The sequence below is a fragment of the Periplaneta americana genome, chromosome 2, assembly GCF_040183065.1.
Source record: "Periplaneta americana isolate PAMFEO1 chromosome 2, P.americana_PAMFEO1_priV1, whole genome shotgun sequence".
In the NCBI taxonomy this organism is placed as follows: Eukaryota; Metazoa; Arthropoda; class Insecta; order Blattodea; family Blattidae; genus Periplaneta; species Periplaneta americana.
The window spans coordinates 20,386,849-20,402,894 of record NC_091118.1 but is presented as its reverse complement, the minus strand read 5'-3'; the positions used below and the strand labels follow the sequence as shown (position 1 = coordinate 20,402,894).

Below are 16,046 nucleotides of genomic sequence, written 5' to 3'. Positions count from 1 at the left end.
TAGTTTTGACGACCACTTCAAAAAATGGCTATTACAACCTTTGTTATTTACACACTAGAATTATTATTTGATACTATGAAATTTAAAAACAATGTAGATTCCTCAAAAGTTGTTATAAAGCAAAATCCATTCTCTGGTGTTGCAGAATGAATGAACAGATACTGGCCCTAAATAAATTATGTTGAGAATGGTAGCTTCATATCTTTAAAAATCATCGGTCAATTTAAAATAATTTGGCAGCAAAAATGGATTTGTTAGTCTAAGATTCTAAATATCGATCAATGTTGATAGAAACAGAGAAACAATATTTTTCGCTACTTACAGACCTCTTACTAAATCTACGTATTACTCTGTGAAAAGATTTATTAAATCTACATACTTAGACTTCAACAAACAAAATTTAATAACACAATCTCATGCGAAAAAATGGAACTCTCTGCATCAAAATCCACAGTTAATTCCCGATTTACCACGAAAATCGTCTGTAGCTGCATTTAGATTGGCAACAGGCCATGATTGTTTGGCCAAACACCTGCATAGAATTGGAATATATCAGTCCCCTAACTGTCCATTGTGCAACTCAAACCAAGAAATGGATTCGGAACACCTCAAAATCTGTGCTTCAGTGGCTGGCCATGATAATATCTTTGAAAAATATTGGAGTGCAAGAGCTCAAATGACTTTATTGTCAAACGCCTGGCATTAGAAAACAACAACAACTTTATTTTTGCTTCCAGTGTTTACATTTCATCACAGTAATGACAACAACAGCAATAATAATAATAATAATAATAATAATAATAATAATAATAATAATAATAATAATAATATAACCGTTTTGCACTATCACGTCAGGTTTTGAAATTATCGACGAAATTTTATTTTTACATGGAACACGGTTCGTCGAATTTTTTTGTCGTTTTTCCAGATGATGTAGAATTTCACCAGATGTGTTTTGATATGTGTGCGGCTATGTAACAGCCAAATTCCATCGGAAAACTTTTACACCGTTTCTTAAGAAAACATAATATGAACAATACTTTGATTCGAAAGTGGATAGTGGTAAGTCGTGGGCACCAAAGTTCATCTGTTTGATCTATGCATGCAACTTGTGCGGTTGGATAAGGAAGGTGAAGAACAACAATCACCTGACATTTGGAATTCCTGTGATATGGAGTGAGTCAAGCAACCACACCACAGACTGTTATTTCTTTTTGTCAAAGATTCTCCTACAAAACTAGTGCATCTGTAAAGTATCCAGACGTTCCTTCAGTTTCTAAACCAATTTCACATGACCCCGTCACTTGTCCAATACCAACAGCACCTGCAGAACACACAATTAATGAAGAAACGCAAGAAGAAAGACCTCTTTCATCTCCTACCAACGACCCAGACTCTGACTACTACCAACCTGGAGAAGATATTCTTTTAATGAATAATGCTCAACTTTGCGATTCGTACGGGACCTGGCATTAACAAAAGGCCAAGCTGAACTGCTCGGTTCACGTCTTAAACAATTTAATTTCCTTGCACCAGTAACAACGAACGACTTCACAGTTTCGGCACAGACATAAAGAACTTATGAAGTTCTTTGCAATGAGTGATACTATTTGATAATGCATGGACATTCAAGATCTTATGTCAAGCTTCGGGGTAGAACACAGCATTGAAGAATGGCGATTGTTCATAGACTCACCTAAGACAAGTTTCAAGGTAGTAAATAATATTATTACACAATGGAAACAGATATGCATCAGTACCGGTTGCATATTCTACACACCTGAAAGATACGTACGAAACCATGTCGCTATTTCTTGAAAAAATACGCTGTCGCGAGTGCAATTGACATATCTGTGGTGATTTAAACGTTATCACTATTCTCATGGGAATGCAGACAGAGTACACCAAGTACTGCTGCTTCATCTGCGAGTGGAACATCAGAGATAGAAAGAACCATCACATAAAGAACAATTGTCCATTCAGAAATAGAATGCAGCCTTCGTGTGACGTAGGTTAAGCATGACAAAGTTATCATGTCACCGCTTCATATATAGCTGGGGCTCATGTAGAATTTCGTGAAGGCACTAGACACCGACTCAGATGCTTTTTGGTACCTGTGTAACAAGTTTCCAGAGTTGAGTTACACGAAAGTGAAAGAAAGTGTGTTCATTGGTCCACAAATGAGGAAGACCATTGCAGACAGCCACTTCCAAGACTTACAGTGTGGTACTGAAATATTACTACTATAATTATGTGTCATGTGGCGCAATTGCATCATTTTCGTAGCTAAAGCCATGTTCATTAGTACTCCATGTAGCAATAAATGCTCTACTGAAACTCCTCTCTGTGAGTTGTTATACATAAGGGTTGATGTCGTATATCTCAAGAACGGTGGGTAATAGAGACAAATGGTTTGCATATTTGGAATCGGCATGTTTCAGTTGTCTTAGAACGCCTGTTGGGTACCAAGATATCCACCGAAAGTGTTCTTTTGTTATTCAGTGTAATCTGAGAGTGGGAATCCAGTGACTCCGACAAAGAATATCTGAGTTATCACTTATTAAGGTTGTTTACATTTAATACTCATAATCCAGTATTAAAATGAAGTACAGATATGGAATGGTTTCGGATCTTATTAGAGATTGGATGAAGCCCAACTGTTAAGAACTAATCAACCGTCTTTTCAAAATTTAGCTTTCACAGAATTTGTAAAATTGTTAGCAAATAATGAGACAGTATGCCACTGCACTGCTTTGTGTTTCATCCTCATTCATTTTCGTTATTTTACCTATTTTAGAAGAGAACTACCGACATGGCAAGGCATGTAGCACGTATGGGCAAATCCAGAAATGCATATAGTGTGTTAGTTGGGAGGCTGGAGAGAAAAAGACCTTCGGGGAGGCCGAGACATAGATGGGAAGATAATATTAAAATGGATTTAAGGGAGGTAGGATATGATGATAGAGAATGGATTAATCTTGCACAGGATAGGGACCGATGGTGGGCTTATGTGAGGGCGGCAATGAATCTCTGGGTTCTTTAAATGCCAGTAAGTAAGTCTCTTTTTATAAACTTAAGTTGAGTTAAACACATTTATAGCTCTACTGAACATGGTGACAATTTTTATTGGCCGTATAAATACGTATTCATATTTTAGCATATCATTGTTTATTTTATGAAACTCCCTATGTGGCAGTGCACAACAAGTTTTTCAGTAGACCTACACTGATCCTCGATGATGTCGTTTATGTTCATCATAATCACCAACGGTGTCTACCGAATTACTTCATATTCTTATGTAGGCCCACTGATTTTGAATTAATACTTTCTTACTCCTGAAAAATTATTTTCTGTATTGTCCCATAGGAGCTTTCATAAAATAAACGACGATATAGACATATTCGGCCAAAAAAATGGTAGGAAACCGTATTTTCTTTATCATATTACAAGTAATCATTTTGACAGTTCTCCAAGTATTATTCACATATTTTGTGTCAGTAATAAGAAGAGATTTTGTTTGTATTTAGCTACTTATTATGGATTTCCTCTTCTTACAAATATGAGTATCTTGTGGTTAAATTAAGTTTGAAGGTAAATGAGTTCGCCAGCAGTAAGCAGACAAAAGAATGTTTGGAATATGGCCAGATTGTTGCTGGTCGGTCTCAACTTCACCCTCTTTACCCCTCCCAAACATGTGACACTTAAGAGGTTCCAACTCGGCTGTTGCTAGGTAGCAATTCGTAAATAGTCAGTGACCCTGTTAACACTGCTGTAAAAGAAATAGTCACGCAAAGGACAACCGTTGGACATTTCTCAGCCCTTTTAGAACCCTTCTATTTTTCTATGGCTAATGCAAAGAGGTTGATATTCAAAAACAATTTTAGAACGGTGAATGAAACATTTCTCAGTAATTTGTTTTGTGTCATATTTCCAAGTTTTTATACCATATTTTGGTACTTTTTACGTCATAAGTGCCTGCATATTACCAAGGATTTGAGGTCACAGAAATTCCAGCCTTTCTTATTAATAAAACATTCCTCCATGGAAATGGGTGATTCCAGAACATAGCATAGAAATTCCAGGAAATCATTCCAAAAATGATCCTCCATACATTCTTAAGTTAGATGCATGGAACTACTCTGCAGCACATATAAGGATCACCTTCAAATTTATACAGATGGATCTCTAAATCCTAATAATGGGACATCAGGAGCAGGGTATTATATTCCAAAATATCAAGAAAGTTATTTCATACCATGTTCATCCTCCTCCAGTCTTGACACTGAATTGCTAGCTATTGATGCTGCTCTTCAGTGCGTTACTCAAATTTCTGAAACATCTATTTGCATACTTACCGACTCCAAGGGGGCTATATTTAATATAATTAAATAATATGTACCAAACCTATATGCACATAGAATTATTCCAATTCAGAAACAACTAAGTAAACTGAAAAAACTCCAAAAGGAAATAACATTTCAATGAATACCTAGTCATTGTGGTATACCTGGAAACGAGAAAGTCGATAATATTGCAAAACAGGCAACATATCTGCAACCAACACCTCTTCAAGTGATATCTCTAGCCAATGCTTTTGCTTCAGTAAAGTCTCATTTTACAAACCTATGGATCAACAATTGGTTCTCTTCTGACAAAGGAAACATTTTACAGTCTGTACAAAAGAAACCAAATGACCTGCAAATGTACAAAAACTTGCCCAGACAAGTTCAAACATTTTTAATATGAGCCAGAACAGGTCACATTGTCACACAATTGTACCTACACTGATTTCACATTTCTGATAATTCTACTTGTCTATGGTGTAATAATCATGATGAAGATCTGGAACACATTCTCCTATACTGTCCATCCATAAACCACAAAAGAAGTAAATTAAAATCATCAGTACCAGTTGCAGAAGACACAGCTCTGCAGTATATATTGACTACACCCCAACTCTGGCTACTAGCAACAGGCATCTATAATGAACACGATCAAAATACCCCTCATTTCTCGTGAAAAACAACTGAATAGACTACAGTGGACTTTATGTTGTCAGCAAACAGCTGGATACATTAAGAAGATTGATTGATTAAAAACTATAGCACCTAGAACCATGAAGTAAAAAAAAAAAATGCTCAGTATTTCATCCTCTTTTTGAAACCACAAAAAAAAAAAAAAAAAAAAAAAAAAAAAAAAAAAAAAAAAAAACAAATGAAAAATCCGACTTTAGGTCCCATTTCCTGCAACTGGTCACATAAGCTGTGTAAAATTTTATCACAGATTACTCATTTCAGAAGATCTTCACTTGTATGAGTTTTTGTGTGTAGCTGTAGATGATCAACCTGAGCAAATTTCTCATCACTAATGTTGCATTCAAGAGGTTTGTTACCTGAATGAGTTAATGTGTGTTTCTGCAGATGATCAATTCGTGCAAAACTCTTCTCACAAATATCACATTTGAAATTCTTAATACCTGTATGGGTTACTGCATGTCTTTGAAGACTACTAAATTGTGAAAACCTCTTACAGCAAATGTCACATTTAAAACATTTACCACTCATATGAGTTATTATATGTCTTCGAAGAGTACCATATGTTGCAAAAGCCTTCTCACAGATATCACATTTGAAAGTCTTAACGTTTTCATGAGCTGATGATACGTGTTGCTGTAAATAATCACGCCGTAAGAAACTCTTCTCACAAATGTTGCACTTGAAAGGTTTTGTGGCTGTGTGACTTGAAGCATGGGTTTTAAGACTATGACGATACATAAATCCCTTGTTACAAATTTTGCATCTGAAAGGCTTATCATCCGAGTGAGTTAAAGTGTGCTGTCGAAGGTGACCAAGTCGCAAGAAACTCCTATCGCAGATGTCGCATTTGTGGGGTTTACCATCTGTATGAATTTTTAAATGCTGTTGAAGATGTTCATGCCGCGCAAAACATTTAGCACAAACATCGCATTTAAAGTTCTTATCAGTCATGTGACTTGATTCATGTCTCTGAAGGTGATAAAGTCGTGCAAACTTCTTGCCACATACTTCACATTTGAAAGAATTTTCACCTGTATGAATGGATGTATGAATCTGAAGTTTTTGCATATTTCTGAAGCTCTTGTCACATACTTCACACTTGAAAGAATTTTCACCGGTATGAATGGATGCATGAATCTGAAGTTTTTGCATATTTCTGAAGCTCTTGTCACATACTTCACACTTGAAATTTGCGTGTGCTTTTAGATGTCTTTGAAGATCACATTTTCGCGCAGAACTCTCACCACAGATGTCACATATGAACTGCTTACAGTCTGTATGAGTTAGTTTGTGTCGTGCAAGTTGAATGTGTCGTACAAAACTTTTCTCACAGATATCACATTTGAAAGGCCTATCATCTGTATGAGTTAGTATGTGTAGTGCAATTTGATCACGACGTACAAAACCTTTTCCGCAAACGTCACATTTGAAAGGCCTAACATCTGTATGAGTTAGTATGTGTAGTGCAATTCGATCACGACATACAAAACCTTTCCCGCAAACGTCACACTTGAAAGGTTTATCACCTGTGTGAGTTAGGGTGTGCTGTGCAAGTCTATCACGTCGTACAAAACTTTTCTCGCAGAAATCACATTCATAGGGCTTATAAGCTGAGTGACCTAATTCGTGGTATTTAAAAGTCTTATGGTCTATGAAAGTCTTCTCGCAAACGTCACATTTGAAAGGCCTATCATCTGAGTGGATTGATGTGTGTTGCCGAAGGCAAGAAAGTTTAGCAAAATTCTTACCACAAATGTTGCATTTGAAAGACTTCTTTTGTAAGTGAATAACTCTGTGTTTCTCCAACAAATGTTGCATAGTAAACGTTTTGGAACAAAATTCGCATGTGAAGTCCACCATGGTTGAAGGGTTGTCTTCAAATCCACCATCGTCATTTGTTCGCTTCTTGTGTAAGTGCATCACCAAGCCAGTCTGCTGTACAAACTTCTCGCGTGTGTCAATTTCATGATTTGTGCTGCCTTCTTTGCAGTGCTCTTGAATGGGCCTGAAATCCATAGTTTTGTTTTTAGATCAGGCACAGAAGATCAGTACGGAAAGAAATATATAAAATGACGACTTAACAATAATAGCAAACAAATAAGTGCGAGAAAGGAATGAGCATGACAAACAAATTTATGGAATGAACAAACGTTACTGCAAAAACTCTTAGGGCCGTATTCATAAACGAGACTTTGAATGAAGACTTTCCAAAGTAACTTTCGTAGTAAAGTTTAACTTTGTTAAAAGTCCTATTCATAGACAGTGCTTCTAAGACTTTGACTTTGACTTTGACTTTGGTAAGTCGAGGCTTGACGAACTTGTTCTAATGTTGGCAATAAAAATCACTGCCTTGTAAACGAATTAAATTAATATACAGTTGAAATAGAGTAGGCATTGCCGCAATCAAAGCCATCTTTTGAGTCACAAATCAATGAAACAATTGAACATAGGTACATGTTAAGCGATTGTTAACCGTTCTTTCAGCTTTACATAATAATAATTATTCGAGGGATTAGTGTGAAACTAACGTAAGTACAAAAATTGACATTTTTAGGGCTTTACACCAATCGATAATAATTTGTTCTTCTATTTGGTCACAAAAATCGTAACTTAGTTCGAACAGCCTTGTATATAACAAAATTCGTAACTACAAAACATGATGGTAGAGTTCATATGAAATAGTATTGCCTGTTAAGAATTTTGTTGTGAATAAAACATCGATTGTAGTTAGATTAGTTTCACAATAAGCCCTCAAATTATTTCACTGTAAAATAATTTTATTCTGAAGATATAGATGATAACAAAATGACATCAATGACAGACTATGAAAGAGACATATTATCCTGCTGACAGTTGGCATAGTTATTCTCTGCATGTCTACAGAAACTACTTAAAAATTATCTGAAATCAATATGCAGAAAACAGTATTATGACAACAGCAGGATTATAAATTAACTGCATATCCAACTGTATAACGTATCCTTTATAGAATTAATTAGTCAAAATCATTATTAATCTATCAATCCTTATCTATAGCGTAAAATCGCGATGAAATAAATTGTATTATTTAAATTGGTGGAACAGATAATCCTTTTTGATTATTTATCAATGAAAGTTGAAACATGACGAGGATATTTAATACTGTCTGTTTATCAAATCTGTACCTTGATTTGAATTTATAATCTATAATAATACGCTAAGGAACATGAGAAACTTTAATAATCTCCTAGATGTCCTCAATATTCTCGGAAAATTCAACAATTTCCCAAATATCAGTCATTTTCCTTATGTCCACGAACGAAAGTCAAAGTCAAAGTCTAGATTTTCGGCGACTTCGAAGTAAAGTCACAATTGAAGTTTACTTTCGTCAAAGTGTCGACTGTGAATAGGAAAATGGTGACTTTGTACTTTCCAAAGTCAACTTTGGTCCAAAGTCTCGTCTATGAATACGACCCTTAATATATACAGGTTGGCTCACTATCACCTTCAATAGCGTGTGAAATATTTCAGATATGCACAAACCGAAAATTACAAGTTAAATTACATCGAAGGGAATATCTGGTACACGTAATGCATTTTTTGTACATGAAATAATTTTCATGATATTAGTGTCAACTTGTACTGAAAATGATGTGTCAGCGCTGTCTAATAACAACTGGCTACTGACTGTTTCAATGTCACTGTAAGAGTAAACATGAGCAATGTCTGACGAAGGATCGAACAAAGGGAGGAAATTCTGTTTAGATTTGACGTCAATGAAATCACAATCACAATTTACACATTTTAATATTACGGAAATGTTGCACATGGTGAAGTGAGACATAAAAGTAGTTTACAATAAAAAATAAACAATTATTCTCAAAAAAACAGAACACAAAATCTCTGGTGAGCAATCAGATTTCTCACTGATGTTTTATCGTTCAATTGTCCAGTACAGAACTGAAGAAATAAAGGGTTATATTGGGAAGTGTACAGTACTATGAATGTATTCGATCTTCAAGTAAGTCAACATTATAAGGAAGGGTGCGTCAGACATTGCTTATGTTTATTCTTACCGGTGACATTCAGTCGGTAAAGTAGTCAGTTGTTATTAGACAGAGCTAACGCAACATTAGCAATACAAAACCATAGTTGGTTCCCATCAATGAGAGAAGTGAGACGGTATGTGCCGATATGGAATACCACCACTGGTTTCTATGGCCGAAAAACATACCATTAGTGAAAAACGACATACTGTCACTGGAGAAATGTAATCCGTAAAAAATTGTTTATACATTCTTTCACAGCAAAGAGTGGTGTTTGCTTCGTAGATCTAAACCATAGCCTTCTGGAACTGTATTCAACGCGTATTTAGACACATTTATTTAATAGGTCAACGGTAGCATTTCAAGTATAGAAGGCTGTGATCTGTATCTTGTGGTGGCCATTGTTGCCAGTTTAATGATTATGTCATCATATCTTATTCTTTTAAAATATTTGTCAGTGACAAATATCGTTACTTTATTATTTAAATAGGGTTACATAGAGTATTATTTTAAGTATTCGCACTTTTAAGCTTTAACATTATTTTAAATGATATCTCATGGACACTGCAAAATTCTAGTAAATAACTGAAGTAACTTGAAATTATTTTATTAAGAAATTTAATGTGTTGCGTAAGCTTCAAAGACTCGCGTTACTGACTAAATAAAACAATTTCTTTTATATATAATGTATGTGTATGTTGTAAAGGGAGAGGGGGATAGTTCTACACCTTTTTAAATCGAGGTGTGCCAGGGAAAAATCTTGGGGTAGCATACCGCCTCTGGTTTTTTTCCCACTTTCCTCATTTGTTCCCATTTAAAAAAAGAAAGTTGACTCTAATATCTTGAAAATTATTTCATGTATAAAAAATACATTACGTGTATCAGTTGCCCCTTTCGATGTAATTTAAATGTAACTGTTGGTTTGTGCATGACTTAAATATTTCACACACTATCGAAGGTGAAAGAGTTAAAGTGGGTCAACCTGTATATGTCATCAATATGCCACTACTAATGTGAATATAGTGTTAATGAATTACAGGTGGGCAGAATGTGAAAACTCTCTGTTATGTCAAATTGTTATACAGTATCCACATAATAATATTCTATAAATTCAATACAGTATATCAGTCTGTTTCTATTATAAAATTAAAAGTGCATGAGTTGCAACTTAATTTGTATGCTATAAATGAAGAAAGAATAGCTTACATATCTTACCTGTCAATCAAGTCTCCCTCTTCTTTCACATCTTGCATAAAATCCTGTTTTATTGCATCTGCATCAGTCATATGACCCTGAAAGGATAAATATCTTCACTATACGGCACTATTTGTCATGAAGAGATTGTAATAATAATAATAATCCGTGGCGCTACAGCCCATGAAGGGCCCAGACCGACCAGCCGGCTGCTGGCCTCACGCCCACATGCCGAAGCAGCGCTGAACGATCATATAACCAGAAAGGAGGTATCGTGTGGTTAGCACGGTGATCGCCCCCAGCCGTTATAGTTGGCATTCGCAACTGGATTCCGCTATCTATCGTAGCTCCCCAAGTGCATCACGATGCTGGACGGGCACCAGTTCCATACACTGGCTGAATTTTCATGAGAAAATTTCTTCCCCCATGAGGACTCGAACCAGCGCGCATTACGTAACGCGGGTCCTAGGTAGGATGCCTTAGACCACGACGCCACGGCATGGGACTGAAGAGATTGTATAGATGGAAATATACTAGAGCATCAATTTTAGGCAGGGAAAAGTCTTGTATATCCTTTCCTTATAAGGCAGTGGGGGGTGGGAAGTGAGTGAACGAAGGTGAGGTATTCGTGTACAGTTAGTTGTCTCTTGGCAGTAGACGGGTGTTTCGTATTGAGCGCAACCACGTTTAAACAAAAAAAAAATTGGTACTCGATGAAAACTAAGTTTGCTGTGATAGAGAAACTAAAGAAAGGTGAAAGTGTGGCAAGTTTAGCAATGGAACTGTCCTTACCAGAGAGTACATCAGTGAAGTGGAAGAGGAGTACCCGTATTACTGGCAACAGTGATTTTGATACTGTTTCCAGTTCAATTCTTGAAAACAGAAAAACAGTGAAGAGACCAACTACAAACAATGGACAGATTACGCTCTTTCTTTGCTCTCTCAAAAGGATCAGTATGTACTGTGATTATAAAGGAAGTGGCACAAGCAATAATTAACTTTATTTGATTTATGAGTTTTTTTAAATTTTCTAGAGTGAAAATTTTTCCATGAAAAACATCTCACAAAAGTTTAAAATTTTTCCTTGTTTTAATAATCGTCTACTTATTTATCAGATGTTTAAATTCAACCGCAATAAATTCATTTCTTTTAAAATATACCTGTTTGTCACATTCTTACGATCTAATTTACGAAATTGCCTCGATTTTCTGTTGGTAAAATTACAATATACAATCAGAACCTGAAATAGTGAACATTGTTCTTGCAGACCCTGTAAGGTGGCTAACCCTGAGTCGATGTGCTCCATCCTAGAATCGAACTGCCTAAAATTGAGGCTCCACTGTATTAAAAAAGTAAACAATGAGAAATTATTACCATATCTCTCGGTGTATAAGACATATTTTTTTTGTTGTTCTCAAAACAGGCCTTAAAATTAGGCTGCATATTATATAACCAAGGTAGGCCTACATGTACAGTTATTTTTCATAGCTGTCTGTACTCTATACCAGTTTTTGTAAAGATGCGACATAACTTTAGTGCTGCGATCGGAAAAACAAATGAACGTCACATAGTGTGGTAGGCTTGTTGCCATGGTAACAACGGTTGAGTTGCCAAAGTTACAGTTCCCATGTGGCGATATTTATTGTGCACACAATGTTAGCATTGATACGTTTTGCCTTTCATTCTCTGTCGATTTTTGTATTGCTTATTTTTGCCTTCGCGTAAATTGTCAATGAATGTTTTAACGTCAGCCATCTAACATTAATCCCATCAGCTGACAGCATGGTAGTCCATATTGGCAACATAGGGCTGTAATTCCAACACTTCATGAATATTTGTCTTGTATTAAGTATCGATACTAACCCCTTGTGTTGTACTACATTTCAACTAGACTGTGACTATATTTCAACTTCTGTATGTATTTCAACTAGACTGTGACTATAATTAAGATTTTATAGTACTATTAAGAATTTTTTGACATGTTCCATATTCTAGCTGTGAAGCAATGTACGAATACCAAGGAATGTAAATAAATACAACACAATACAAGTATATCAATAAACTACAGAACACTTTTCCCTTCGGTTTGCAATTTTCAACTCTTTATCCACACAACATTTATGCTTAGTTCATACAGTATGTGTGGAGTAAGTGTTGAGAGAGTCCTTAAATGGGAGTGCAAAGATACAATAAATCACAAAAAAGCATTAATTTCAGCATTAAGTTAAGCAAATCAAACTTACCTAAACCTAGGAACTGAAAGAGAACTCCTCATTTACAGTTTTACTTCCACCACTATCACCAACAACGACCACCACCCTCCATCTTTTAACCTACTGCCATGTGCACAGCCAAAATTTAGCTCAAATGTGCCTTGAATATGTCCACGTTGCATGATGGATGATACTCTAAACCAGCGTTTCTCAAACTTTTTTGAAGTGGGGACCGCTTTTTAAAGTCAGAATAGTTTCCCGGACCACCTTACTCTTGTTCCCTTCGAAAGCAAATTTATCATTTCCGTAGCATATTTTAATGCCACTATACTTATATTTTAAAATTACTGAATTAAGATTCGGCACTTTGGTTCTCTGTTATGAATTCGGGTGGTCCCTGGCTGGGTTACAGGCGCGGCGCCAGATGTGCAGGGAAAAGATGTTGACGAGCACCACGTATATAGTGCTTTAAATCCCTCTTTTGTTGCTGAGAGTAGAGTGGGAAGTCGATAGACAGGTAGGGTAATAAATTTCATAAAATGTCAGTACTGGCAGAAAATGTGAAATTCGATTGCCATGTGTCATTTCCAAACTCTGAGATTTGAAGCTACAGTGTGGTATGCAGTTCGTTCGAATTTTATTTTTTCTTCTGTCTTCTTTGAAGGACCACAAGGACAGACCTCGAGGACCAGGTGGTCCGCGGACCATAGTTTGAGAAACACTGCTCTAAACAACAGTCTTCAAGATAATTTCAAATAAGTTGAAGCTATAAGGGGAATTTTCCCCATTGTCACAAATTTGAAACAACAAAATACCCCATTGATAGTAGATTATTGTACAAGATTTCAAGGCAACAGAAATCATAGTTATTTAATAAAAAAGCACTCACCTCAATTTCAGACTTCAAATCTGAGAAGGTAATAGGAACTCCATCTTCTTCACATTTCATATCTGATACGAGATCATCTATCAGGTCAGAAAATTCCACTTTAATCTCACTATCATCCAATTTTAGTGAATTGCCTTCCTGTGTACGAAGCAAGACAAATAAAATAAATAGTATACTTTGTTACATACTGTGTGTTTTTCTGAGTATAGGACATCGGAATTTAACATTGCCATAAAATACTTATGTATAAAATCAATGAAGAAAAAAACTTAATCAGTGGGCCATGTTTCAGACTTAGCAGGCTTTGACAATTTGTAAAACAAGAGAATATCATGCTTTGACTTAGCAACCACATTTCTTCATTGGAGTGGTTAAAAGAAGAAAAAGCACTGATTCAATATGAAAAACTTATCAGATTACCAGGAAACAATTGGCATTCTTACAGTCCTCTCTGTAGATTGAAAACTCAAAAAAGTTTCATATCCATTGTTCAAGAATTAAAACAGAAAATCAATATCCCGAATTTAAAAGAAAACCTACAAATTAAACCAAACCCTTTAACTCTATTAAATATAGAATATAATCTAAATTTAACAGAAGAAATACTAAAATCAGAAGTAAACACTGAAATACTGAAACAATTGTCTTTAGAGAAAATTAATATTAGGTACCCTCCACAAAACTGGCTTCATTTATACACCGACGGTTCCTTGATCTCCAGGGAACAAGGTGCCGGTGCAGGTGTTATGTGCTGTCTCTTCTCACTTTATAGATCTCTTGGGTATGGAACAACAAGTTTTGATGGAGAAATCATTGCAATAAGTGAAAGTCTCAGGAATCTTCTATGCCACATCAATAAATTTTAAAATGCAGTTATATTGTCTGACTCCAATGCAGCTATTCTATCAATAGTCTCTAAACACACACCTTCATCTCAAACAGCAGAAATAACTAAAATGCTCTCTCAATTAATATCACTCAATAAAAGAATTGTATTCCAATGGAAACCATCCCATTGTGGAATCCTGGGAAACGAGAATGCGGATGCTTTAGCAAAGAAGGGCAGCACTGCTACTTACAGACCTCTTACTAAATCTACGTATTACTCTGTGAAAAGATTTATTAAATCTACATACTTAAACTTCAACAAACAAAATTTGATAACACAATCTCAAGGAAAAAAATGGAACTCTGCATCAAAATCCACAGTTAATTCCCGATTTACCACGAAAATCGTCTGTAGCTGCATTTAGATTGGCAACAGGCCATGATTGTTTGGCCAAACACCTGCATAGAATTGGAATACATCAGTCCCCTAACTGCCCATTGTGCAACTCAAACCAAAAAATGGATTCGGAACACCTCAAAATCTGTGCTTCAGTGGCTGGCCATGATAATATCTTTGAAAAATATTGGAGTGCAAGAGGTCAAATGACTTTATTGTCAAATGCCTGGCATTAGAAAACAACAACACATTTCTTCATTGTTTTTATACATAGGTTTCTTACGGCAATGTTAAATTCATATTATCTCCTACAGCCAGGGAGGAAAAAACACGGGATATGTTTCTGAAAGATAGCAAATTCTCTGTTCCTCATGGAATCATACAGACACTGAGGCACGTATCCACTTACACATGACAGCAGGCATTTTTCCTCTTCTCGACTTGTGTCAGCCTTGTGTGGAGCCAATGGGTCCATACCGGATTTTAAATTAATCCCGTCCATGTGAACTGAAATGCAAACATACAATGTGTTTATCTCTCTGCAAATACAGTTTCACACAATACATTTAGTACTATGATCAGGATGAAGTTAAGCCTATCAGCACGGACATAAAAATCAGGAAATCACGTGGTACAACCACAGAAAAATTCAGACAACTGTCCTGACAGGCCATTACCCTTTAGATGTACAATATTCAGTTTATTGATAGACTTAATGAAACAGATACTTTAAATGACTGAAAAAGAAGGCAAAGACTGTGTTCTTGAGAAAAAATTCGATGAAATTGCAGCGAACTTGGAATGTAGTTCTTGTACACAATTCCTTATTTCATAAATTACAGCCCCATAATGACAATCGTAAGCTCAACTTTTATAACTGGATGTTAGGAAAAGTGTGTGTGTGTATCTAATGCTCTGGATTTAACAATGAAGTCATCATCCTTCTCGCTTCCCAATATTTTGATGGAAGGTCCACAAATGTCCTAAGAGTTTCACAATTAGCCAGGTGCTCCATCTCCATGTCCTCTTCTCTGGTGCACAGTAAGCATTTAGGTGAATTCAGTACTCCAATACGATGGAGGTGTTAGGAAAAGTAAATAATGAAGAGATATTATCTCCAATTGATTTTCTGATGCATAAGAATTACAATTTCTTGAGGAGGTGTGAGATAAGTGCAAAAGAAAACATATATCACATACAGCATCTTCTGTGAGCAGGTTGACTACCGAATGTTTGTTACATACAGAGTGTTCTGAAAAAAGGTTCCAATATTTAGAGAGGAGGTAGTATGCATCAAAACAAGAAATAAAAATCCTACATGCATGGGTCCTAAAATTAATATCTTCTGAGAAATGAGCAAATGTTTACCATCACTAGAAGAGCGGCATATCTTCCATTGTGAATTCTTTGGCAAGAAACAAATGAAATAGAATACAACCATTTATCACTACGTATAACATATGA

The 16,046-nt window shown here is 35.8% G+C and overlaps 1 protein-coding gene across 6 annotated transcripts in view; it reads right to left on the bottom strand.

Annotated features, from left to right (window-relative positions):
- Positions 1-841: 841 nt before the first annotated feature.
- LOC138715533 (zinc finger protein 665-like) overlaps positions 842-16,046 on the bottom strand; it is a 54,652-nt gene continuing 39,447 nt past the window's right edge. For all 6 annotated transcript variants that reach the window (XM_069848583.1, XM_069848575.1, XM_069848600.1 and 3 more), the window contains 4 exons: positions 14,992-15,089; positions 13,358-13,495; positions 10,277-10,353; positions 842-7,041 (listed from right to left, as the gene is read on the bottom strand). In XM_069848583.1, coding sequence (XP_069704684.1) covers positions 5,289-7,041; positions 10,277-10,353; positions 13,358-13,495; positions 14,992-15,089 — 2,066 coding nt within the window. In that variant the 3' untranslated portion in view covers positions 842-5,288. The remainder of the gene's footprint in view (positions 7,042-10,276; positions 10,354-13,357; positions 13,496-14,991; positions 15,090-16,046) is intronic.